Below are 25,492 nucleotides of genomic sequence, written 5' to 3'. Positions count from 1 at the left end.
TTAGTTAGTGAAGACTACAAATTCTTTGAGTTTAGAAGAGGGAGGTAAGTTTACAGATGTGAATAAGTTGATAACAACTGTTACAAAGCAGGGTTGAAATGGTTTTTGTTCACCAGTTAGCTCTGCTGAACTTTAATGGGGGCAAATTGAAAACAAAACCAAGAAACATTTGTTAATATTATGGTGGCATGTGACTGGCATGGTACTCTGTCTTTCACATGTTTTCTCATTTTAATCCTTATGGCCACCTCATGAACTAGGGGCTTTCACTCCCATTTTACAGATGAAGAAACTGAGGATTCAAGGAGTTAAATAACTTTCCTGAATTAATATGTTAGTGAGTAGCAATTCTGACTCTTGCACTGAGGCTTGTTCTACTATGTAGATTTTTTAATATTATTAATTTAATTTCTATTAAAATAGTAGTATATACATTAGAATATTGCTTCATGGCTTATGGTGACCTATGTGAGGTCTTACTTCTAAGAGGCAAATACAACTTTTTTAAGATTTTATTTCATTTTGGGATGCCTGGGTGGCTCAGTCAGTTAAGTGTCTGCCTTTGGCTCAGGTCATGATCCCAGGGTCCTTGCTTAGTGGGGAGCCTGCTTCTCCCTCTGCCTGCCACTCCCCCTACTTGTGCTCTCTCTCTCTAGCAAATAAATAAAATCTTAAAAAAAAAAAAGATTTTAGGGGCGCCTGGGTGGCTCAGTCGTTAAGCGTCTGCCTTCGGCTCAGGTCATGATCCCAGGGTCCTGGGATCGAGCCCTGCGTCGGGTTCCCTGCCCCGCGGGAAGCCTGCTTCTCCCTCCCCCACTCCCCCTGCTTGTGTTCCCTCTCTCGCTGTGTCTCTCTTTGTCAAATAAATAAACAAAATCTTTAAAAAAAAAAAAAGATTTTATTTCATTTTATTTTATTTTTAGAGAGTCAGCACGAGCAGGGAGGGCAGAGCAAGAGGGAGAGAAGGGGAATCTCAAGCAGGTTCCATGCTCAGTGTGGATCCCAGTGTGGGGCTCAATCTCTCAACCCTGAGATCATGACCTAAGCCAAAATCAAGAGTCGGACGCCTAACTGAGCCACCCAGGCACCCCATCTTCATATTTCTAAACATTTTTCTCTTGCCCTTTATGGATTTTTCATTTTATCAACTGATTTGTTGTACCCTCCATACACACACACACACACACACACACGACAATCCTACCAAATTGATTATAGCACAAATTTTGGATAAATCAATATTCAGTATTAATATTTTTATGCCTATGAAAATATTTATAACTAAGACATGTAGTATGCTGTGAATACTGGCTGAACTGATCTTAATGGTTGCCTAAGAAGGGCCTATGTACTCATCATCAGTTCTTTCTGAAAGTTTCCAAGAGAACTCTAAACCATTTTCCAGTCTTGTCAAACATAACAGGTAACCTGCTTATTCTAATTTTTTCCTTGGTCATCCCCCTCTTGGAGAACATTTGAAGGTCTTACTATTCCTTATAGACTATATTAGTTTCCTAGAGCTTCTGTATAAATTAAAAATTGGTGGCTTAAAACAAAAATTTATTCTTAGTTCTGAAGGCCTGAAGTCCAAAAGCAAGGTGTTAGCAAGGCTGCACAGCCTCCATAGGCTCTAGAGGAGAATCTTCCCTTGCTTTTTCCAGTTTTGATGGCTCCAGGCATTCGTTGGCTTGTGGCTACATAACTCCAAACTCACATGGCCTTTTTCTCTTCTGTCTCTTACAAGGACACTTGGCATTGGATTTAGAGCCCACCCAGATAACCCAGGATGATTTCATCTCAAAATCCTGATTAACCTGCAAAGATTTTTTTTTTTAATTTGACAGCATGCACAGCAAGGGGAGCGGGAGAGAAAGAAGCAGGCTCCCAGCTGAGCAGGGAGCCCAATGCGGGGCTTGATCCCAGGACCCTGGGATCATGACCTGAGCCGAAAGATGCTTAACCCACTGAGCCACCCAGGCGCCCCTGCAAAGATCTTTTTATTAAATAAGGTCACATTGATAGATTCTGGGATTAAGACAAAGAACTATCTTTTAGAGAGCGGTTGTGAACATCTGTGTACAATTCTCTGTGTTGACTTGTTTTTATTTTTCTTGGGTTGAAGTAGAATTACTGGGTCATAGAGTAAATTAATATTTAACCTTCTAAGAGTATCTGAAGAAAACACTTCTTTGATGAGCAGATTGTTACAGGCCAAGTTCTGTGAATTGTTCGTTAGTTCCTACCAAATGCCCTTCATTCATTTGTTTATATAGCCATTCAGCAAATATTGAACATGTACTGTCTGCTATATTCAGTGGTGAGCAAGATAAGAAACACCATGCTTACTCTCTTAGGAGGAAGATTTTGGAGTGACAGGATAATTATAAGAAAGCAGTACTGGGGGCGCCTGGCTGGCTTAGTCAGTTAAGCGGCTGCCTTGGGCTCGGGTCGTGATCCCAGGGTGCTGGGATCGAGTCCCACATTGAGCTCCCTGATCAGTGGGGAGCCTGCTTCTCCCTCTGCCTGCTCTGCCTGCTGCTTCCCCTGCTTGTGCGCTCCTTCCCTCTGACAAATAAATAAAAATCTTTAAGAAAGAAAAAGAAAACAGTATTTGCTGTGATACCTTGGCCATAGCCCAGCTGTGGTAGCTGCTAAGGGGTCACACATTATTATTCGACCAGGTCCTTGTGTTTGCAAGTGACAGTCCCACTGCCCCTGGTCAGCTTGGGCACATTGAGGGATTTGGTACCCATAATATTCTAAAGCTTGAGCCTAGAAGTAGCTGGAGTTCTTCTTCATGTGAGGTTTTAATTTTTTCTCAATTGTAGAGAACACTTCGGCAGGGGCCCTAACACAAACCCCAAGGAGGCTGTGGATACAATTTAAGAGTTTGGGAACTTGGATGAGGGGGAAAAATCATTCCTTTCCACTAATCTCTAACTGAAATTTGGCATTTCCTCCTACTATAAATGTAGAGAACAAATCAAAGAGGTATTATTAACAGTACTTGTACTGGTGACCAATAAAAATCACTTATTTTCTTATCAGATTGTAGTTGTTGCAGGTGTCTTTTAAAAGAGTGTTTTTTTGCTTATCACTACATCAAAATTTTAGCAGTTATTAGACCTCTTGCCAGATCTTGTTACTGAGTTAATACATATATCACAATTTTGAATTTCAATATAGTTGTTTTTTTATTTAGTTGTATTTGTTTTGTTTGTGGTAATTGAGTATTTTATGTTCTGTGTTAAAAATACATATCCTGAGAAGGGACCCAGATGCAAAGGTACCCATGGCATAACACAGATTAGGAATCCTACTTTTATGTTCTGAGACACTACCACCCTACATCCTGAGCTCTCCTGTTTCTCCCACAACACAGTCCTCTCCCTCCACTCTTCCTTCCATCTGCTTAGACTCTGCCTGCAGACTCCACTCCATCTCAAAATTCAAGAAGTTCTTTTTGTGTAATTCTCACTGAATGCCGGGCCTTTTCCACCCGTACCCATGTGTCTGTCAGTCAAGGTAGGTGCAAGGCAGTTAGAGCACATGTGAAACCAACCTACTGACACATTTCTTGTTCATTTTTAAAAAGTCCAAGTTAAGAAGAGGGCATAGCAAAATGTAAAAACCAGGAAAGATATCCCTCTGGCTGAAAAGTAGCCCAAACTGAGGTAAATGTCAATATTCTTACTTAACCTGACACATAAGCTCTTAATAAATATTGTGATGATTACTGAAATTTCCTTTTCTTTTTTCTTTTGAAATAGAAACCATGTTGTGGATATCAGTGTTGCAGTCAGTACTCCTGCAGGGCTCATTACACCTATCGTATTTAATGCACATATAAAAGGACTGGAAGCTATTGCTAATGATGTTGTTTCTTTAGCAACCAAAGCACGAGAGGGTAAACTACAGCCTCATGAGTTCCAGGTAAGGTATTATTTATTTCCCTTCTGAATGTTAAGAATTATGTTATATTTAAGGGTGGCATAATGCTGGGTACCTGGGTGGCTCAGTCGGTTAAGTGTCTTGGGCTCAGGTCATGATCCTGGTGTCCTGGGATCGAGCCCCGCATCGGGCTCCCTGCTCAGCGGGAGTCTGCTTCTCCCTCTCCACCACTCGTGCTCTCTCTTTCTCTCTCTCAAATAAATAAAATCTTTTAAAAAAAAAAGGGTGGCATAATGCTTTTACTGCATTTTTCACCTTTGATTCTGCCTTGTATTCTTACACAAGTCCCTGAAAACACAGAAAAGGTGAATATCCTATCAAAATCTGAAAAGACATTTTCCAGCAGTTTGCAAAACTTATGACTTACGTTCATACTTGTAATGGTTATATATTTTCATTAAAGTGTATTCCATTAAGGCCTGCCTTTTTTTCCCCCTTTCAGCTTTTTTGATTTATAAGTATCAAATAAGAATTGTATATATTCAGAATATATAGCTTTGATGTTTTGCTGTATGTACTGTGAGATACATTGTGAGATGATCATAGTTAAGCTAAGTCACATCTGTCACTTCATGCTGTTTTCCTTTCCTTTTCTAATTTTTTTTTATGGTAGTTCAGAGGCCTTTTTTTTTTTTTTAAGATTTTTTATTTATTCATTTGAGACACATATACAGAGAGAGAGAGAGAGAAAGCATGAGCAGGGAGAGAGGCAGAGGCTGAGGGAAAAGCAGGCTCCTCGCTGAGCCAGGAGCCCGATGTGGGGCTCAATCCCAGGACCCTAGGATCATGACCGGAGCCAAAGGCAGACACTTAACCATCTGAGCCACCCAGGCGCCCCTCAGAGGCCTTTCTTAAAGATTATCTTAAGGTCTTTCCACAGAACAGTTGTCTTTTTTTTCTGGCTTATGTTGACAAGCAATTAACATGATCTATTTTTAATCTCTTTTCCTCTAGGGTGGCACTTTCACAATCTCCAATTTAGGAATGTTTGGAATTAAGAACTTCTCTGCTATTATTAACCCACCTCAAGCATGTATTTTGGCAATTGGTGCTTCAGAGGATAGACTGGTTCCGGCAGATAATGAAAAAGGGTAAGTACCAAAATAAAGAAGGAGTTGTAAGTTCATTTTCATTACATAATACCTGTGTGTTTTTTGGTGGTTGTTGTGGTGTGTTTTTGTTTTTACATAATACCTGTGTTTGAGTCTCAGTTTTATAATTATTGTCATGGCCTATTGGAGCTTCAGGTAGAGTCAGGCGTAAGTGTAGAATGAAGTTTCCAGGGCAGCAACTCTTCTTTTACTAAATGCAGTTAATCCTATTTGAAAGGGGAAGCCTTATTTTCTACAGGTGAGGGGTGAGCGTACTTTTCCTTGGAGCCAGGTTGTAAATATTTTAGGCTTTCTGAGTCATGGCCTCTTGTTGCAAATACTCTGACACTGTAGTGAGAAAGCAGACATAGGCAATACATAAATGAATTCCAGAAAACCTGCATTTGGCGGGATTTGGCCTGTGGGCTGTAGTTTGCCAGCCCATGCTCCAGATGGCTGTTTGGTCTGTCAATCTATAGGGTGAGGCAGAGGTGTATAGTACATTAAGAGTAGGTGGAAAATAATATTACCTGGTTGGAGTTGGCATGTGGGTTGGTTACTGGCTAAAAACTAGAGATTGCTTTCAGAATACCTAATAATGTTTTTATCTTTTTCTAGATTTGATGTGGCTAGCATGATGTCTGTTACACTCAGTTGTGATCATCGGGTTGTGGATGGAGCAGTTGGAGCCCAGTGGCTTGCTGAGTTTAGAAAGTACCTTGAAAAACCTATCACCATGTTGTTATAATTAACCCAAGAATTTCTAGACACTCCCAGGTCACAATGATTCATTCTTACCAAGATATAAATATGTTATTACACAGGTGGTTCTTTTTATTTTAAAGTTAACCAGTTATTTTTGAGTCTGTCCAGATAAATTATTTGTAATGGGCATCACTGAATTTTTTAAATGCCAATTACACCCACATATTGTACACATTTAATGAACACCAGATTTTGAGCTGTGTATTCCTAGTCAAGGGAACATGTGGCCTGGCCCTTTGGTGATAAGTACTTCCATTGGGAAATGTAGAGGGAGAATTCTGGTTCCCTATTGAAACATATATAAAGGTAATCTGGATGAATCCTTGAGGTTTTGAAATTTAATTGCCTCAAATGTTTTGCTCATATTTGAGGGAAAGAGAAGTCCGTTCTCTTAGAGAAAGGGTTTGAATTGAAGCTTGATTTTGGAATTTAACCCTAATTTAAATTTTTCTGTGACATGATCTTGGTTTATCATGGATGGGAAGGGTAGAGAACTTCAAGGAAAATAAGTGAAATTTTAAAAGTTAACTTTTTCTTAGACTTCTTCAACCAGCTGTCCTTTATTTTTCTATGAATCCTGAAATGGTTGTTTTGCCTCTTGAGATGAAGATCTATATAAACCAGCTACTTGGCATAAATGAGAATTTGTGTGGGTATTTATTTAAACAACTTACATACATAATTTTGAGAGAATTTAAAATTACCTCCAAATAAAAGAATATGTTTATAGAATTTAACAAAAAGTAGAAATTATTCCTCGAAGATTAATTGGTGGTTATTTGCAAATGAACTTAATTATCAGAATCTGTTACTCATATAACTTTGGAAAACTGTATCAAGGAACTGTGGAATAAGTGTACATATGTAAAATATGGTTTCTAGTGAGATGTGTGCCAAAGTCCATTTATCACCAAATCCTGTCTGAAAGGAAGAGGGGGAGATAGACACTGGTAAGCAGTTGGGAATGCTAAAAGATTAGAAGCGAAGTGGTCATTTCTACTTGGATTAAGTAAAAAATGTTCAGTGTGTACAAGAAAGTGTTCTGTTTTTCCACCCGATGTTGTCTCATGTACATTAAGAAAGTCCTAAAATCCTATTGGAAAGAAAAAAAATAGTTTAGGTTGCTTGCTGCCTTATCAGCCTAAATATTTTTTTCCTTTTTGTTACAGTTTGCCTTTCTTAGGGGAGGGGGAGTGGAGGAGGTGATACTCGGGATAATAAAAATGAATTTGGAATATTGTCACAATTCCAGACTTTCTATTAATGTGTTTTAATAAATTATTTGGAATTATGACTATTTAAAATAAATCTAACCAGTGTTGCTGTGTATATATGTGGAGCAGTCCTCTGAAATTTAGGTCTTTCGGTGTTGAATCTGTTTCTAAATGTTCTTTATTACATGGTGCAGAAGTGACACTGCATATATTCCAGAATATTTTCCCTTGCTGTATTATGAAAATGGTACATTAAATTGATTTTTCAGTAATTAGTAATGTTAGCTTGAATTGGAAGATTATGAAGAAGGAACAAGCTTATCGCAAGGGACCATCAGTATGAGCCACATCTGGTTCAGATACGTGAAACTTCAGAGATAATTCATTCTTAGCAAATGCTTATGGCTCTGTCTGTTGTTCCCTTGAAAGAATAATAAAAGGTTGTCTTCTAATAAAAATTATTCTGAGTTAAAAATTAACCTGAGGTATAATCTGAATTATAAATCTAAATGGATTCAGTCTATTTCTCTTACCAGAACTGAAAGAAAAAAAGTTAAAAATTTTGGTTGAAATTATTTAAAAATTAAACTGTTTTCAGTGTGTCTTGTCTAATTTTTGACCTGTTGGTAATTATTTTTCGCATTAAGCTAAAGCCAGAGGTAGCTATATACGTGTACACTCTTAATACAAATGCATTTGAAGCGTGTAGAATTAGTAAAATAAAGGACTGAGTTTAGGAGGATATAATCTAACACTTTAAGCTCAAGGAGTTGCTGAAGCACCTCATGCTGGAGTGTGCCACGCAGCAAGGTGAAAGCGTAATCTGGCCGTACTCGATATTTTACACCCATCCCGAGGTTTGTGAGTGCAGTTACGGTTTCCCAAGGCGTGGTCTGAAAAGGGAGTTAAGTAGCCCGAGATCATGTGAATGTGTTCCAAGGAGCCTTACCTAGCAATGCACAAACCCTGGACTACACGGGGAATAACCACCCAAGTTGGTAGGGGCACCGGGAGGCTCGGATGACTGAGTATCTGACTCTTGGTTTCAGCTCAGGTCATGATCTTCAAGGGGTGAGACTGAGCCCTGCACTGCGGGTGTCTGCTCCTCTCCCTCTGCCTCTCGCCCTGCTCACACACAGACACTCTCTCAAATCTTAAAAAAAATAAATAAAACCAAGCTTGTAGAAAAATCTAGTCTCTAAATCAAGGATAATTAATATCCATCTCACTTTCCAGTTTCAAGGAAAAAAATTTTGGTAAGATTCATATTGAACTACTCCACAGTTATTAATGTTCTTCCTGGGCAAAGTTTGGTATTTTGGGGGAGAGGGAGGAGGAGGAGAAATTTCTATGAATATAAAAATCCATTGAAATAAGTAAAATATTTTGGAAAGTAACAAGGATGTAAATTTAAAATCTAAAAAATGCTAGATCTTGATATGCATTTTATTAATGAGTACACAAACACACAGCTGCTGACAAAAGTAACACCCAAGTGCCAAGGGTGCCAGAGCAGATTCAACCAGTTCTGTGTGCTTAGGTATGAGAGTTTGTAGGCCAAGCAGTGACGGTGATTTTGTAGAAGAGAAGGTAAGGTGAAAGCATTCCAAGGTTTTTTGAGGGATGAGACTATAATAGGGGTGTTAACTTTAGGACATCATACAGTTCTAGAAAATCTTCAGATGGTAAATTTTCCTGTTGCTGGGAGAATTCAAACCCGACCAGGCTTAAGAAAATTATATTTGTTTTTAAGTATCACATACCAATTGCTTCTCTTCTATATACTAGTTTCTAAAGTTAAAAAGCTTTAAAATTAATAAGAACTTTAAAGACATTATGTTGAACTAGAAACTATTACAAGAAAGCTGTACTGTATCTAGGAAAGATGATTAAGGATGCTTAAACATCAAAGTTAATAATTCTGTATTGAACAACCATCTGACAGATTAAGTTGATAAATACATCCTTCTGTCAAAATTATTTTCATAGGAGAAAGGCACTTGTCCCAAAGTCACATCCTTTTTCTTAGGGTTAGATTTATTTTGCATCTTCTGTACAATAACATCTTGTTATTGTTACTGCATCATGGTATCCAGTCCACAGACAAGTCTATATTTGATATTAGAAGGTCTGACGGGTAGCTTGGACTCCTCCCATGAGAACTGTTTTATAGAAGTACAGAAGTTTGCATACTAGTACATTGGCCCTGTAACTTTATAGCTGGAGGAAACTTTCACTGCTTCAGTTCCTCTTGGTAATAGAAAATTTACAGTTTGAGATTTATTCCTGATGCAAAAATTTGCTAGAGACAACCAAGTAAACCAGAATTTCAACCAGTAAACCAAGAATTTTCACAATTTACTTGGAAACATAGAATTTTCCCAAATGACAATTTGTTACTTTAAGACCATTTAGAAATAGCTTCAAAACAAGTATATCACGGCAATACTGTTTTTAATAGTTTCTGCTTCTAGCCAAGTTTGAGGAGAAAGTTAAAAAAGATAAACATTAAGTTGATGAGAAAATCTCATTCCATCAAAAAGAACTCTTAGAAAATACTAGTGTTTAAGGTAAACCACTACCTCTTCACCCATAATGAAGGTCCTATCATTCACATGCCTTTATCACTGAAAACCCAAAGCAGATGATGCTCTTGACTTACACCAATGGCATTGTGACGATTAAGGTAGCTTTCTCTTTGATAAATTTGGCTGTAGTCATTTCAGTATCCACAGATTCCGGAAGATTCAGATGTAATCTGTACTTCTCAGAGACCTCAATCAATAAATCATCCTAAGAATAACAAATCAAAGTATTTTAAAATATGAAAATAGAAAGTAACTCCTGGTTAAAATATGTTACTGGATTATTCAGTTACTCCTTTCCCGTAAGAGGAGGATCTCATTGCCATGTGACTTGCAATGAGCTGTACAGTTGCTGCTGTGACTCCCTGAGGGTTTTTGTTACTGCTGCTCAGTACGTCAAAAGTTAACTGATACAGTGCCATAAATTGGGTGTTGCCATCCTAGATTTGTGGCATTGACTTTGTGGCTGACCAGCAAACAGTGAGGAAAATGTATTGGCAATAGGAAAAATGGTGATCCATGTTTTGTAGTGATAAAGCCCTTAGTAAAACCAGCACAGTAATTTGAAAGACAACTAACTGCACCTCGTTAATGTGTGGCTTTCAGGTAAAGTGTGAAAATAGAATGTTGGTAACATGCATTGTTTCTATTGGCTACATTTAATAAGCTACTACAAAAAGAGAGGAGCTTCGAAAAGAATTTCCTAGTTTGCGAGTAGGATTAAAAGACTATACAAAGCCCCAAAATTCTAAGACTTCAGGACTGAGAAATGGAACTAATTTTTATTTTAAACCAGTAAAAAATAAAATTGAGAATTTATTTCTTAGCAACAAAGACTAAGACAGCCTAGAAGATTGAATCACACGTCATTATACTCTTTGTTAAAACCTCTAACTGGATTAAGGTGGAGCTCAGTTAATCCCTACCTTTGGCTCAAACGACAGCAATTAAGTAAAAAAAGGCCATTGAAAAAGGGACATGCCTAATAAAGAATCATGGGTGTGGCACTGATTAGAATCAAAGAAGTAAAATGCTACCAGTCTAGACTAAAACACTGGATCCCCAACATTCCAAAAGCGTGTAACAGGGTGAGTAAACTGCTCAGCACGTAAGGATGGCCTATTCTCCAATGTTCTTTTCCGATGTGGCCAGTGTGGGTAAGAAAAAGGTAAACACCGGGGCGCCTGGGTGGCTCAGTTGTTAAGTGTCTGCCTTCGGCTCAGGTCATGCCAGGGTCCTGGGATCGAGCCCCACATCAGGCTCCCTGCTCCTCCGGAAGCCTGCTTCTCCCTCTCCCACTCCCCCTGCTTGTGTTCCCTTTCTCACTGTCTCTCTCTCTGTCAAATAAATAAATAAAATCTTAAAAAAAAAAAAAAAAAGGTAAACGCCACCCAAAGAATGAAGCTGAAAGTCATGGAAAACAATGGAACTAGGGGGCTAGGTAATCAAGGAATCTTGTAACGAGACCTAACCAAGAACACCCTCTACTTACAGGAAAGGGACCCTCGTGGTATCTGCCTTCCAGATACCAGAATTGCTGTGCACCAGGAGCTGCTGTGTGCCTCGTATTTTCCCCCTTTCCAAACTGAGACTGTTAATTACGGTTATCCTCTCTCCACTGCACATGGTACGGTGCATGTGGCTATGGCAGTAGATTACTTGTCTTTGTAGTTCATAGGTCTGTGGTTCAAGAGGAAAATGCAGATTATAATGGCAAAATCCTGTATTTGAGAGTCTGATACTGGGACTGGAAATGCCTTTCTTGGGGAAAGAAGCAAATATTTGTGTCCTTGAGAGTTGGACTGTGGTAGATTGTAGGACTTTGCCAATGTTTTGCTCTTCTTTTGTATAATAAGGATTATACATCCTTGCCATTTGAATTCCTGTGACTACCTGTGAGGATATTCTTCCCAGCCCCGTTGATGTAGGATTTGGCCTGGTGCCTTAACTTTGACTAATAGAATGTGAGTAAAAGTGATATATACTATCTCTGAGAGAAAGTTTTAGGATCTATTGCATGGCTTGGCCATTTCTATTTTCCCTCTTTCATGAGAATGGCATATCTCACCTGTATCTTGAAATATGCAAGACCCCTGGAACACAGCAGGCCCACCTGACATACAACCTGAGCAAATTGCTACAAACCACCGAGACTGTGGAGTCTGTTACTACAGCATAATATGGTAAATGTTGACGGATACAAATTTATAGTATTACCTGTTCAACTTACCTCAGAAACACTAAGATCACAGAGAGATACTGAATTAATACCAGGTAATTCAACTTTTATTTCAATTTCCAGAGGTTTCTCATTCTGGTCAGCCACAATTTTTAATTCATAGGCTGGTTCCTTCATCTCTACCTGGATCTCTGTACTGGAAATCTCCTCAATCAGACACCGTGTTTTACTTGAAACTTCACCTTTTGGCAATAAAAGCTGAAAGTGATCTGAATTGCTCACAGTCCTACTTATCTGTTCAGGGGTTAGTTCTTATGGGAAAAAAAGGGGGGGGAGATGAAATCACAAAGTTAATCAACAACATAAAATACTATCAGGCTATGAACTGTAACATTTGTGGCATTAGCCAAAATGGCAGAGAAGCTGAAGCTAATTTAGTTTGGGAATCTAAAAAGAATCTTAAACCTGGGGCACCTGGGTGGCTCAGTCAGGTTAAGTGTCTGACTCTTGATTTCAGCTCAGGTCATGACCCCAGGATCGTGAGATCAAGCCCAGAGTTGGGCTCCGTGCTCAGGGGGGAGTCTGCTTGAGATTCTCTCTTTTTCTCTGCATCCCCCCACTTCCCCCCCCACTCTCTCTCTCTTTCAAATAAATAAATAAAATCTTTTTTTAAAAAATAAATAAAATCTTTAAAAAAAGCATCTTAAACCAAAGAACTTGGTTAAAAAGTTTGCAGGGTTTAAAAATCTTTAAGAACATGTTAATATTTCTAATATCTAATCTTTATATTTTTCTATCTTAAGTTTCTCATCTTTTAAAACCAAGATTTTTGGTTTGCAAAATGTACACAGGCTGCAAAACAATTTTAAATCAGTTAAATTTTCCATTTACAGTCATTAACTTACCCTTTCTCATTTTCTCTCTTAAATCTGTGGGGTCAGCTTGCATTCCCATCAGATTTTGTTTCATCCTTTGAATGCTTCCTTTTATTCTAAATTTAGTGATACTGTAAGAGTATGAGAGAGTGAACTGGAATTTTTCCTCAATGCATTTCATGGTCATCCGTATTAATTGATCTTTTTTCACTTGGTCCTTTTCTGCTGCCTGGAGAACATCAGGATTGTAGGCAACATCGATGACTGTATAAACATCTGTGTGTGTAATTCAGAGGATGTGAAATGAAGACAACTTGTTTCACTGATGATACTGTCAGGTAATATATTAAGTCATAATCCTGGATAAAGCTAGAAAGCAAAATTCTATTCCTGTATTTTTCAGAGGTAATCACAATGGTGCCAAATATACAAATTTCCAATTAGGGCATTTCTTGGCATTTTATATGGGTTACTATTAGAAAAATTGAATAGCATTCAATTTATATAAATAAAGGTATGCTTATTAGTTATTAACTACATTATAACCAAATAAAATATTTTACTTGTAATGCCTTTTACCAAGTAAAATCTGGTCCATGCTTATTCCCAATAAAGTTTTTAAAATGTGCTTTCTCTCCCTTAATTCTATGTACCTGATGTCTCAGACATATCTTCTGGTCTGCCAACACTTAGAGGTACTGGATGAGTGGTTGACTGGGGAGCTGGGATCCTTTTCCACTGACACAGATTAATAAAAAGTACTTTTTCCTTTGGTTTCTAAAAAACAAATAATTTTGCATATCTCAAAATCTAGTGTTTTTTTTATTTAAAAATAATATCATAAAGGTAACTCATCACAGAATTTGAAGAGTGAGAATTTTAGTCACCAAGTAAGCCATTCCATGCATTTAAACTGTGTTTGAAAATTGTACTGTTACCTCATTTCCCCCAAGCTACTGACTTTTCAAGATCCAGTTGTTGCTCCCAGAGGAACTGGGAGGAAGGAGGGGGCACCAATCTAAGCAGCTATTCTGGGTGAGTATGACCCTATTTCACCACTTCCTACCTCCCAGCCAAGTAAGTTCTCTTTATTTGAAAAACTTCCAATTCTACGAGTCTCTGTTAAATCATTACATTACTTTTTTTTTATTCTAGTAGAAAATGACTTTGAGATCTCCAAAATATATCATATGTGAATTTCTCATTCTTACTCCTTCAACATAATCTTCCACTCTATGTTTCACTCTCCCTTTAGAGTGGCGGTTCCCCTCAAGTTTTCTTAAAGTAGCAATAGCTAAAGGTAAGTGATTCTCTGATTATTCCAGGATTCTTTCGCTCAAGACCTCCCATCCCTGGGTACCAACACTACATACCAGGATCATGGTCTGTAGACAGAGCTGTGGTTCTGGGGTGGCACAGAGCTGTTCCCCTTCTTTCAGCTGCTGTTGAATGAACTTCTCGTAGCTCTCAGGATTAGTTTCAGCCAGATCATCTAGGAGGTTCCAGAACTGAGTAACCTGGGTGAGCAGACCCTTTGAGGACGACTCCATGATTGAGGTAAACAGGCCTCTTGAGTCTGTGGAAAGACAGGACTTCAGGGGGAAAAAGTCTGTGTAACTAATGGTTCATTTCTTCTTTTGGAGGAGGAGGAACAAACAGGTCAGGAATTGCTTTGATGAAGTTAGCACCTGTGTCTAAAAGACTGCGGCTCGGCACCACTTTTCTTTACCTTATTCTCTAATTATCTAGTCCCCCTCAGACAAGTCCTCACCTCTGCCTAGACTCCCACCAGCACTGAGGGTAGAGTAGTCAGTTAAAGTCTGGATTACCCGGTGACCGATTCTCTTGTTCCGATACCTGGGTATTGGCAGACGGGTGCCTATCCAGTCCCGAAACTGCCAGAGAGCTACAGGAGACTTCCTCACAGCTTAGTAGTGAAAAGCACGGATTCTGGAGCCAGAATGCCTAGATCCCAATCTCAGCTTTATCACGTACTAGGTGTGGCACCTTGAGCAATGAAGTTATGTATCAGTCTATTCTCAAAGTGAAGACGGTAATACCCATCTCGTAGGGTTATTGTGAGAATTAAGTATGCTCATATAGAGAGGCTAGGACACTTCGTAAACACTATGAGAGTATTGATACCACCTGTGTCTAGAGACAACCTCCCTCGCTCTCCTCTCCCACTGGAGAGGCGACCCACAGCAGCCACAGAATGAGGAAAAGAGGTTTGGGTTCCCCGAATACTATATTAGGGTTAAACTAAACGGGAAGCTTAACTAAAGGACCATCTTCGCAGAGATCGGCGAACCCACCTCTTCTCTCCTCCTGGACGAACCGCGACGCCTGTTACTAGGGTAACCGGACCGGGTACAACATCTAATTGGGTCCGGAAAGCTCCAGGAAGAAAGGACTTTTACATCCAGTTCCGGAGTCTCCCCCCTTCTGGTGTCGGGCTTGCTTTTCAGCCGAGGCCGACCCGCTTCTTTTCCAGGAGGGCGCCCGCCTCCCCTCCGCACCTTTCGATCTCTAGAGGATGCTGGAAGCCCTCCCCGTGGGAGTCTCTGGGTCTCCCGTGGGTGGGAAGAGTTTCTCCGGAGCACGACTTCCGGCCTGAAAGGGAAGCCCGCTCCCTTGTCTCCCAGACTGAGTCCTCCCCCCAAATCCCCGCCACGCGAGGCTGCGGCGCACGGTATGGGTGTATTTGTGTGTGTTTGTATGGGGAGGGCGTTTGGAGGGAAGGTTACCGGGAGCTCCGTGGCCGCTGGGGGGCAGGGATCCCGGTGACAGAGACGGGGGTATTTTCTCCGTCTTCCACTTGGAAGCCTCAGCCCCCTCCCCCCTTCGGGCACTCTGTGTGTTTCTTGGGGCCCATTCGAGGGTTGTACCCGTCCAGAGCGTCCCCATCCTTTCGGGAGAGCGAAGCCCAGTCCTCGGGTCCGTCCCAGGGGAGCGTGAGCGGGGCATGCCCCCATGCCCGCCAAGCCGGCTGTCCCGATTCCGCGCCGGCGCAGCCTCCGGCCTCGGCCCGGAAAGCGATCTTCCTGTCGGTGTGGGCTGGGGGGAAGGCAGCCGTGGCCTGGGCCACGGGTGAGGGCAGAATAACCGGTGGGAAGGCTGCATTTTCACGAAGGACTCGGGTGAAGCTGCAGAGCTGCCTTTGAGCCCTGACTCCTTGGCTTCCTGGGTCGGAGGAGATCTTGTAATGGAGTGGTTCTTCGTCTCACACTAGCAAGATGCCTGATTTCCTCAGGATCGAGGGGTGAGTGAGCGGTGGGGTGGTTGCACAAAACCGCTGCTAGCTACACACTGAATATCCTTGTCATCTGTTTTTTGGAGGCTTCTGTACAAAATAGAAAGTAAAATTCCTCTGAATGGAGAAATTTAGGGCCTGTCTGCATTTGATGTCAAATGTTGACATTTGTGGTCCCTGACATTGTCAGATCTAGGTATTTGCTTCATCACAAGCTAATTTTGAGACTGGAAAGTTGATTTCTAATCTGGATCTTGTTTACATTGGGCTCTCTGGCCTGGGGCAAGTTATGCTTAAGGGAATTTCATCTGCAAAATAGGAATGAAGATGCTTGCCTCATATAAAACATGGGGTTGTTTTGAGGATTAAATAAAATGGTGCTCTTGAAGGCACTTAATTCTGTGCAGTTTGAAAGAACTTGGATGTCCACTATCTCACTGTACATTCATCTGCACGTTATTAGTGTGGTCAGGCATTTTCCCCTTTTAATGGTGAAGGGAAAACTACCCCTCAGGACCTCTGACTTCTTGTTCAGTAATCTTTCCTTTCTTTACCTCATGCTTCTTTATGACACTGTAATAAAAGATAAGATAATAAAGGAAATTATTGTTTTTAAATGTTATTTATCGATTCATTTCAGATTGAAGAATGTCCCGTGTTCCACTGGGGAAAGTCCTCCTGAGGAATGTCATCCGGCACACAGATGCTCACAATAAGGTGAGAGGTACAATCTAGTTTTTCCTCAACATTTATTGGAGGCATACAGTGTGCCATGCATGATTTTGGTAGTTTGGAGATACAAAGATGAATAAAATAGATAATTACAATCAATTTGATAAGTACTGTAGTAGAGACATATACAAGGTGCTTCAGTGCACTGAGGAAGGAACAGTGAAATCTGCCTTGGGAAATTAGGAAAGGCTTCACAGAATGCGTGGTATTTGAGCTGCTATATTTGAACTCGTTTTTGGTGAACAGGTTCAAATTTACCAGGTGTAAAAGATCATTCCAGACAGAACATCATGTACTCATATGGCAACAAAGAAGAGCATGAAGCACTTGGGGTGTGGCAAGAAAGTGTGTGCATCTGGAAAGTAGGGAATGTTGTGGGGAGTTGGGTAGTGACAGAAGATGAGGCTCAAGTGGTAAATTAGAACTGGATTGTGATACTTGGAGATTAGACTTTTTCCTCTGAACAGTAAAGAAGCTATCAAATGTTTTTAAGCAGGGTGTGACAAGACTGTATTTGTATTTTAGAAAGATGATTTGTTAGCTGGGTAGGGGATGATAGGCCAGATGGAATGAAACAGTAGAAACACCAGTTAGGCAATTGCATTGCTCCAAGTGAGAGACGATGAGGAGTTCACATGAAAACAGTGACAGTAGGGATGAAGATGAGGAATTTAGGAGATAGAATCCAAAGGATTTGGTGACTAATTTAAACATAAAGGGTTATCATTTGATCATTGAAGCATAGTTGCAAAATTAAAAGGGGATAAATGAGTCTATGCAGGGTTAAAAAGTTCTCCTGTTGCTGCAGAATTCTACATATTTGAGATTCACTGGGTCAGATTATTTAGAGAATCCTGAATTTGTTTCCCAGGTTCCTGATTATGACCCAGTCTGTAATACAAAATTGGTACAGAGTGTATTGTCAGTTACTTTTCTGTGATACAAAATATTGTTTTTAGTAATTATATTTCTTTTCTTTTAAAAAATCTAGATTCAGGAGGAATCAGATATGTGGAAAATAAGAGAACTGGAGAAACAGATGGAAGATGCTTACCGGGGGACCAAAAGGAAAATGTTACCCAGTAGTTCAAGGTGAAGTTGGAGCTCTAAGATCCAGAATAACTGAGATCTTGTTCAGAACCATCAACTTTCATTTAAAAGCATTTTAGTATGCTAAAGATAGATGAGTTCAGTTCTGTGAATCTTTAAGCCTTCCTTCCTTCATGAATCTAGACCCAAGCATAAAGGTAATGGCTATGATGCATATGGCTTAACACTTAGTATTTATTTGCAATGGGGAATTTAAAAATTCTACCTTGAACAACTTTAAAAGTTAAAGATTCTGTGTATTCTGACCTTGTCTGGTGGCTTTTAAGATTTTCTGTTGCTATCTTATGGTCACTTAGCTATCATTTATTCTTGTCCCCTTTTATTAGTCTTTGATTCTCCCTCAGCCTTTTCTTTACCCCATCTACTTCCTGTGTTCACCAAGTCACACAACTTTCACATTACCTTTTTAATAATTTCAGTGTGAATATGCAGGATTATGCAGGCTTAGTTGTCTTGTTTGTGGAGGTACAGGAATGTCTGAGTATTGAGAACATTTCTTGGGCTTCATATGCCTGTTAGTGTATAGCTGTATGTGTGAAAAATGACTGTAGTAATAATGCCGATGTCTTTTTTTTTAATTTTATTTTATGTGTTATGTTAGTCACCATACATTACATCATTAGTTTTTTTTTGTTTAGTTTTTTCTGTTCTGCTTTTTTGTTGTTGTTCTTTTCTCCCTCCAGCTTTATTGAGATATAATTGACATATAACATGTAGGTATACAATATGATGATGACTTGATACATACATACTGCAGAATGACTATTACAATAAGGTTAGCTAACACATCACCTCACACAATTACCTTGTGTGTGTGTGTTGGGGGGGTGTGTGTGGTGATAACATTTGAGATTTATTCTCTTAGCAACTTTTAAATATATATTACGGTGGTGTTAACTATAATCATCTTTGCTGTACATTAGATCCCCAGAATTTATTCATCTTGTAACTGGAAGTTTGTACCCTTTGACCAGCATATCTCCAGCCCCTGGCAACCACCATCATACTCTCTATTTCTATGAGTTTGGATTTTTAGATTCCACTGTAGTGTTCCATGATTCATTGTTTGCATATAACACCCAGTGCTCCATTCAATACATGCCCTTAATACCCATCACCGAGCTAACCCATCCCCCCATCCCCATATAATGCCGATTTCTAAAGTCACCCAGGGAAACAGTTAACAGTGAGATATTAGAGAGTGAGTGTGCCTGTGTAGTACTTAGCCTTTGGAGTGTGACTGACTGTATGTGTGAAGTGCTTTAGACAAGGAAGTATTCAGGGTATCCAAGGTAAAGAAGGCAGAGTCTCAATATAAAAATAAGTATCTTTGCAGTCTGTTTTCTTGCTGAAGATGGTCCTTTGAGAATTTAGAAGTAAAGTTAGTGCAGATGATAAATTGTCTTCTATTGGTTGTTCAATTCCAAGCAGCATTTCCAGAAACAAAATGTTGTTTTCATTTTTATTATTTATTTATTTATTTTTAAAGATTTTATTTATTATTTTTTGTTTTAAAAGATTTTATTTTTTTATTTGACAGAGAGAGAGACAGTGAGAGAGGGAACACAAGCAGGGGGAGTGGGAGAGGGAGAAGCAGGCTTTCCGCCGAGCAGGGAGCCTGACACGGGGCTCGATCCCAGGACCCTGGGACCATGACCTGAGCCGAAGGCAGACGCTTAACGACTGACCCACCTGGTCGCCCCTTATTTATTTATTTGACAGAGAGAGAGAGACAGCGAGAGAGGGAACACAAGCAGGGGGAGTGGGAGAGGGAGAAGCAGGCTTCCTACTGAGCAAGGAGCCCGATGTGGGGCTCGATCCCAGGACCCCGGGATCATGACCTGAGCCAAAGGCAGACGCTTAACGACTAAGCCACCCAGGCGTCCCCAAAATGTTGTTTTTAGAGTGAATTATTGATACCTATCATGGTCTAATAAGTCTTTAAAACCATAATCCCTAAAGAGATTCTGATGGTCTCACTCCCTGTAGCTAGAATGGTGCCTAGCATATAGGAGGCCCTTAAACATTTTTGATAGTTGATTAGCTTGCTTAGTGACTTGTTAGTGGACCTTGTAAGCACAGGCTGTATCTGTGGTTCTCAACTTTTTTTCTACCCCAGCCTACTCATGGGTTAGGCCTTGCTCCTACTATTACTATGACCTCACTATAGCAAGTTGCTGGGTTTTTGGGAAGGGAATATATTTCTAGGGTAGTTTGAAATGTTCCCAGCTGTGATTATGCTCTACTTCCCTCTTTGCATGTCCTCCTACTTGAGAATCAATGAGTGAGCTATAGCATGCCACAGTCCATAAGTCACTTTGTCTGTATTCTGCAATAGGATGGGTAGTAATGGTCAGATTTTCACTGGACAACTGTACAGACTTATGGAGAGGAACAGATCATGTCTTTTTACATTGGTTTTTGGGTTTTTTTTAGCACTAAATCGGTGGTTTTGTTTTCCTCTTAGCTTGTTCAATGGGTTTTGTGCATGCCATTCGATAAAGGAACCTCACAGATTGCTTCTAAATGTAAAAGTTCTTCTGTTTTTCCTTATAGCCGGATGCGTAGTGATGGTTTTGATGAAGAAAGTCAAAGAGACTATTGGAGGCCAAAGAATGAAATTTCTGGGGCACTGGAAGATGATTTTCTTAAGGCTAAATCCTGGAATAAGAAGTTGTATGATTATGAAGCTAATATGCCAGACAGGTTTGTGAAAAAATTCTTGAGACCATTAATAATATTTGGCCTGAGAATGTGCACTTTTATTTTTTATTTATTTTTATATATATTTTTAAGATTTTATTTATTTATTTGAGAGAGAGTGAGAGAGAGAGCCCAAGAGAGGGTAGGGTCAGAGGGAGAAGCAGACTCCCTGCTGAGCAGGGGAGCCTGACATGGGACTCGATCCTGGGACTCCAGGATCATGACCTGAGCCGAAGGCAGTTGCTTAACCAACTGAGCCAACCAGGCACCCGAGAATGTGTACTTTTAAAAATTAATTATCTCTACAAAAACTTGCACACAAATGTTCATAGCATAATTATCGTAATGGCCAAAAAGTAGAAACCCAAATGTCTATCAACTGATGAATGGATAAACAAAATGTGGTACAGTAGCCCCCCCCATCGAAGCCCCCCCCCAGTGGTTGCCTAAATCTGTGAATAGTACTGAACCCTATATATACTGTTTTTTTTCTGTACATAGATACATACATACCTATGATAAAGTTTAATTTCTAAATTGGGGACAGTAAGAGTGTAACAATAACTAAAAATAAAACAATTATAACAATATACTGTAATAAAATTTATGTGAATGTCATCTTTCATTTTATTTGTACTGTACTCCTGTGAGAATGTGGGATGATAGAATGCCTATGAGATGAGATGAAGTGAGGGGAATGACGTAGGATTTTGATGTAGCATTAGGCTACTCCTGACCTCTTGACAGTATGACTGAAGGAGGGTGATCTGCTTCCAGAAAGCAGAACTGCAGATAAGGGGGGACTAATGGAATGTTATTTGATGATAAAAGGGATAAAGTACTGATAAGTGCTACAACATGGATGAGCCTTGGAAACAGGTGAAAAAAGCCAGACACAAAGGGCCACTTACTATGATTCTATTTATATGGTATGTCCAGAATAGGCAAATCCATAGAGACAGAAATTAGATTGGTGGTTGCCATGGGCTACAGGAGAGGGAGGAATGGAGAGTGACTGCTAGGGGATGGAGTTCCTTTTTGGGTGATGAAAATGTTCTGAAATCAGATAGTGGTGATGGTTGCACAGCTCTGAATATACTAAAAGCCACTGAACTGTACACTTTAAGAGGGTGAATTTCATGTTATAGGAATTATACCTCAATAAAATTGCTTGGCTCAGTTGGTTAAGCGACTGCCTTCAGCTCAGGTCATGATCCTGGAGTCCTGGGATCGAGTCCTGCATCGGGCTCCCTGCTCAGTGGGGAGTCTCCTTCTCCCTCTGACCTTCCCCCATCTCGTGCTCTCTCTCATTCTCTCTCTCTCTCAAATAAATAAGTAAAATAAAATTGCTATGTTAAAAAAAAAAATTGTCCCATTGCTGACAGCATTGTTACAAGTTGTTTTTGGAGAAGTACTTCACAGCTAAAGAGCAGAATAGAAGAGTTCCTTATCTTAAGAATGGCAAGTTCTCAAAAAAAAAAAAAAAAATGGCAAGTTCTCTTACAAATGGACAAAAGAATCCTTTGTGTCTGAAATAACATGCAATACAGAAAATGTAGCCAACTAAGTTACTGAGCTTGAAGGTGGGGTTGGCTCTACCATATCTTTCTTTGTTCTGTGTGCATGTCTGTGTCTTGCATGCACTAAGTCTAATTTTTTTTAATTTTCAAAAATGTATGCATTGCTTTAATAATAATGTAATAAAATATTTCATCTTACAGATGGGGTCACAGTGGTTATAAAGAGTTATACCCTGAAGAATTTGAAACAGACAGGTAAGGCAAATAGGCCTACTGAAAAAAAAACCAAAAAAACTAAAAACTGTAAGATTAATTCCAAGTCTGAACTATAAATTGGGTTCCTAATTTTACAAAGGAGATAACGTTTGCCATTAAAAATGTAACTAGAGGGGTGCCTGGGTGGCTCAGTCATTAAGTGTCTGCCTTCAGCTCAGGTCATCCCAGGGTCCTGGGATCGAGCCCTGCATTGGGCTCCCTGCTCGGCAGGAAGCCTGCTTCTCCCTTTCCTGCTCCCCCTGCTTGTGTTCCCTCTCTCGCTGTGTCTCTCTCTGTCAAATAAATAAATTAAAAAAATCTTAAAAAAAAAAAATGTAACTAGAAAAATAATAGGCAATTTAGTTGGGAGATAATTGGTATTTTGCCTTTTCCTGATTGATGTTTTGCATATATATATAGCATTTAGGTTTTTATACATAGTATTCCATACAGTAACTCAGTTTGGCAGATTAGAATTTTTATCTTCATTTTAAGAAAACAAAACGAGGAAACAAAACTCTGAGAGTCATAAAGTCTCATAGTAACCCTATGTCAAAGCTCCTAAAATTCAAATGTTAACCTCAACTTTTTTTTTTTTTTAAGATTTTATTTATTAGAGAGAGAGAGAGAGAGAGCAAGAGCAGGGGGAGGGGCAGAGGTAGAAGCCGAATTCCCGCTGAGCGGGAGGGAGCCTGATATGTGGCTCCATCCCAGGACCCTGAGATCATGACCTGAACTGAAGACAGACGTTTTACCGACTGAGCCACTCAGGTGCTTCTAACCCCAACTTTCTATCTAGAATGCAGAATACTAAAATATAAATACACTTTTTATTTTCTATAGTAAAGCAGTTTCTCTTTTTTATTAGTAGTGATCAGCAAGATATTACCAATGGGAAAAAAACATCTCCCCAAGTAAAATCATCAACCCATGAGTCTCACAAACACAAGAAGTCAAAGAAATCTCACAAAAAAAAGCAGAAAAAAAAGTCGCACAAAAAACAGAAGAAAAGCAAAAAAGAAGCCACGGATATAACAGCAGATTCCTCAAGCGAGTTCTCGGAAGAAACTGGGGCTTCTAGTACCAGGAAAAGGAAACAGTCACATAAGCGCAAGAAAAAATCCAGGAAAAAGTCTCTCAAAAAATCTGCTTTATTCTTGGATGCAGAAAGTGACACTTCCCAGTCAGATGATTCCGCATCCAGCAGTTCTGAGGAAGGTGAGGAAAGAGACACTAAGAAAACCAAAAGGAAAAAGACAGATAAAAAAGTCCATATCCCTATAGTTAACAATGAAATACAGGAGAGGACGAACAAACGCACAAATTGGAAAGTGGCTACAGATGAAAGGTCTGCAGAGAGTTCAGAGGATGACTAAATGAGGAGATACTCTCCATTTCCCATCTGACTGGTTACTTACAGCTCTTCCACCTTGGGGTTTTGCCAGTGACTCTGTTGCCCAGCACAGGGGCCCTGAGGTCAGAGCTGTCCTGTGCCATCTATCTACATTCTGACAGACTTCTTGTCTTCTGTTTTGGCCTGTTAAACTTGATCCTCTTATTGTTAATAGGGAATGTGGTATTTTGTTACGAAGTTTTCTTGAAGAGATTATTTTTTGCAATTAATCACATTTAGGGTAGAGTGCAAATGCAACAAATTGAAGGACCCAGAAAGCTGAATCCCAGTAACAACCTGGGTACACCAAATGGGATGTAGAATTTGGGGAAAGCAAGGGCTGGGATCAAGAGGTGGATTGGAACTGGTGCTGTGTACAATGTTGGAACATCGTATTGCTCTGTTTATATAGCAGGTGCCACAACTTTGTCTTCAGCCTTGGTGCTTTGATCTTTCTGTATTTTGGCCTCATAGATGTGGTCCAGTTTATTTAATGAGAAAATGAGTAAAGAGCAAGACATTTTTCCTTCATAACATCCATAGACAGCTGTTATTATGAGACTAGGGTTTTCTGTCAAATTTCCCTGCTGGACAGGGTCTGTGGCTACACTAAGTATACCCCTAAACATGGTAATTGGTTTAGTAAATGGTTTTCTACTTCCTGTATATGGCCTAAATGGACTTGTGTTCGAAGTTATTTCTTCAGTTGTTTTGGTTAAGTCCTCAACCAAATGGGATAAAATTAGGAATTAGTCATGCTGTCTGATGGTGCTCTGAACAGCATTCAGGGTAGCAGCTGCCATTTAAATATTATCTTCCTTGTTCATTTCTAAATCTATTAATGGAATTTAGATTTTCCCTGAAACTAGGTTGAACCAGTTCCAAAATGCAACAGGCTTCTCAGGGACTCACCCATTTCTTCCCAGTTTGCCTTCTGATTAAAGCACCAAGCAGAGACCCTATTATTTCCCTTTGCTATATACTGTGATCCCTACTGTTAATTCTTAAGAAACCAAAATATCACTGAAAAAAGGCTGGCGGAACACAAGTGAATTTTTTCATTATGACAGAATACCAAGTGACATATCACTGTTTTTTCTGGTTGTCACTTCATGGTCTTGGTAGAAAGCTTGAAAACTCAGACTTTTGTTCTTGGTTCTGCCACTAATTAGTTATGAGGTCCGGAAAAGGTGAGTTAACCTCCCTGGCCTTACTTTCCCCGTGTATAATACAGAAATACTTCATGGTAGCATGACAGTGTAAGACACCAGCAATAGAATATAACTGTAACAACATTCCATGAGGTGGTAATATTTTACAGTTCTAACTACTAAATTTGTTCTCTTTACAGAACAGATGTCTAATAAAATGTTTAGTCATAAAATACATGGTTGGCTAGAGGTTCCCTATCCCTTGATTATAAGCAGGTGCTACCTTTGGGGATATTTACTTGAAATATTAATACTTTGGTACTCAATTGTCAATGTTCCATGGCGTATATTTTTACCTTTGGGATTAGTAGGGGCCCAAGGTGGGGCCAACAGTTTGTAATTACTACCTCTTAACCTAAAGACAAATTGTTTTGTTCTTGGAATAAGTGAAATCTTTGTTGGAAGGAGTTTTCAGCACGTATTTTTTTTAGCATTGTTTCTGTGCTATAAAAGTACTGATTCTAGCACAGACTCAGGAAGATGGGCCAGTGGAACAGGCATCTTCAGGAAGTTGGTTCTGCTTCAGTCTTGACCTTCCCTTCCTCCCATACTAGCAGGCCTATTTCTTTCCCAAAAATACACATCCTGCCTGTTTTGTTTTTGCCATGTTTACTTTTTCTTGGTCATATATAAGCAATAAAGCTGTTTTCTGTTC

At 39.6% G+C, this 25,492-nt stretch overlaps 3 protein-coding genes across 13 annotated transcripts in view; 2 read left to right on the top strand and 1 right to left on the bottom strand.

Annotated features, from left to right (window-relative positions):
• Nucleotides 1–7,500, top strand: part of DLAT (dihydrolipoamide S-acetyltransferase) — a 31,604-nt gene extending 24,104 nt beyond the window's left edge. The window contains exons 12-14 of the mRNA XM_045895031.3: nucleotides 3,771–3,933; nucleotides 4,906–5,042; nucleotides 5,661–7,500. Coding sequence (XP_045750987.1) covers nucleotides 3,771–3,933; nucleotides 4,906–5,042; nucleotides 5,661–5,790 — 430 coding nt within the window. The 3' untranslated portion in view covers nucleotides 5,791–7,500. The remainder of the gene's footprint in view (nucleotides 1–3,770; nucleotides 3,934–4,905; nucleotides 5,043–5,660) is intronic.
• Nucleotides 1–15,677, bottom strand: part of PIH1D2 (PIH1 domain containing 2) — a 25,663-nt gene extending 9,986 nt beyond the window's left edge. For 2 of the 6 annotated variants that reach the window (XM_064577434.1, XM_045895035.3), the window contains exons 1-6: nucleotides 14,976–15,635; nucleotides 14,034–14,252; nucleotides 13,314–13,437; nucleotides 12,691–12,936; nucleotides 11,837–12,096; nucleotides 9,684–9,814 (exon numbers count right to left, since the gene is read on the bottom strand). In XM_064577434.1, coding sequence (XP_064433504.1) covers nucleotides 9,684–9,814; nucleotides 11,837–12,096; nucleotides 12,691–12,936; nucleotides 13,314–13,437; nucleotides 14,034–14,252; nucleotides 14,976–15,635 — 1,640 coding nt within the window. Of the gene's footprint in view, nucleotides 1–5,036; nucleotides 5,391–6,077; nucleotides 9,815–11,836; nucleotides 12,097–12,690; nucleotides 12,937–13,313; nucleotides 13,438–14,033; nucleotides 14,253–14,975 lie in introns of those variants that run through there. The other 4 variants (XM_064577435.1, XM_064577436.1, XM_064577437.1 and 1 more) reach the window with 4 other exon arrangements.
• Nucleotides 15,215–25,492, top strand: NKAPD1 (NKAP domain containing 1). Of its 6 annotated transcripts, none has more exons than XM_064577438.1 (7): nucleotides 15,223–15,352; nucleotides 15,794–15,922; nucleotides 16,554–16,630; nucleotides 17,637–17,737; nucleotides 20,312–20,461; nucleotides 22,180–22,233; nucleotides 23,102–25,492. In XM_064577438.1, the coding sequence occupies exons 3-7, from the start codon at nucleotides 16,562–16,564 to the stop codon at nucleotides 23,607–23,609; spliced, it is 882 nt and encodes a 293-aa protein (XP_064433508.1). In that variant the 5' UTR covers nucleotides 15,223–15,352; nucleotides 15,794–15,922; nucleotides 16,554–16,561; the 3' UTR covers nucleotides 23,610–25,492. The 6 variants fall into 6 exon arrangements, with proteins under 6 accessions (XP_045750995.1, XP_064433508.1, XP_045750996.1 ...); XM_045895040.3 differs by having other exon boundaries at nucleotides 15,276–15,352; nucleotides 15,893–15,922; XM_045895039.3 differs by lacking the exon at nucleotides 15,794–15,922 and having other exon boundaries at nucleotides 15,215–15,352.

The sequence above is a fragment of the Mirounga angustirostris genome, unplaced genomic scaffold (assembly GCF_029215605.1).
Source record: "Mirounga angustirostris isolate CCGP_5_RB_7025 unplaced genomic scaffold, mMirAng1.0.hap1 SCAF_13, whole genome shotgun sequence".
In the NCBI taxonomy this organism is placed as follows: Eukaryota; Metazoa; Chordata; class Mammalia; order Carnivora; family Phocidae; genus Mirounga; species Mirounga angustirostris.
This window is presented reverse-complemented; position numbering and strand designations above follow the sequence as displayed.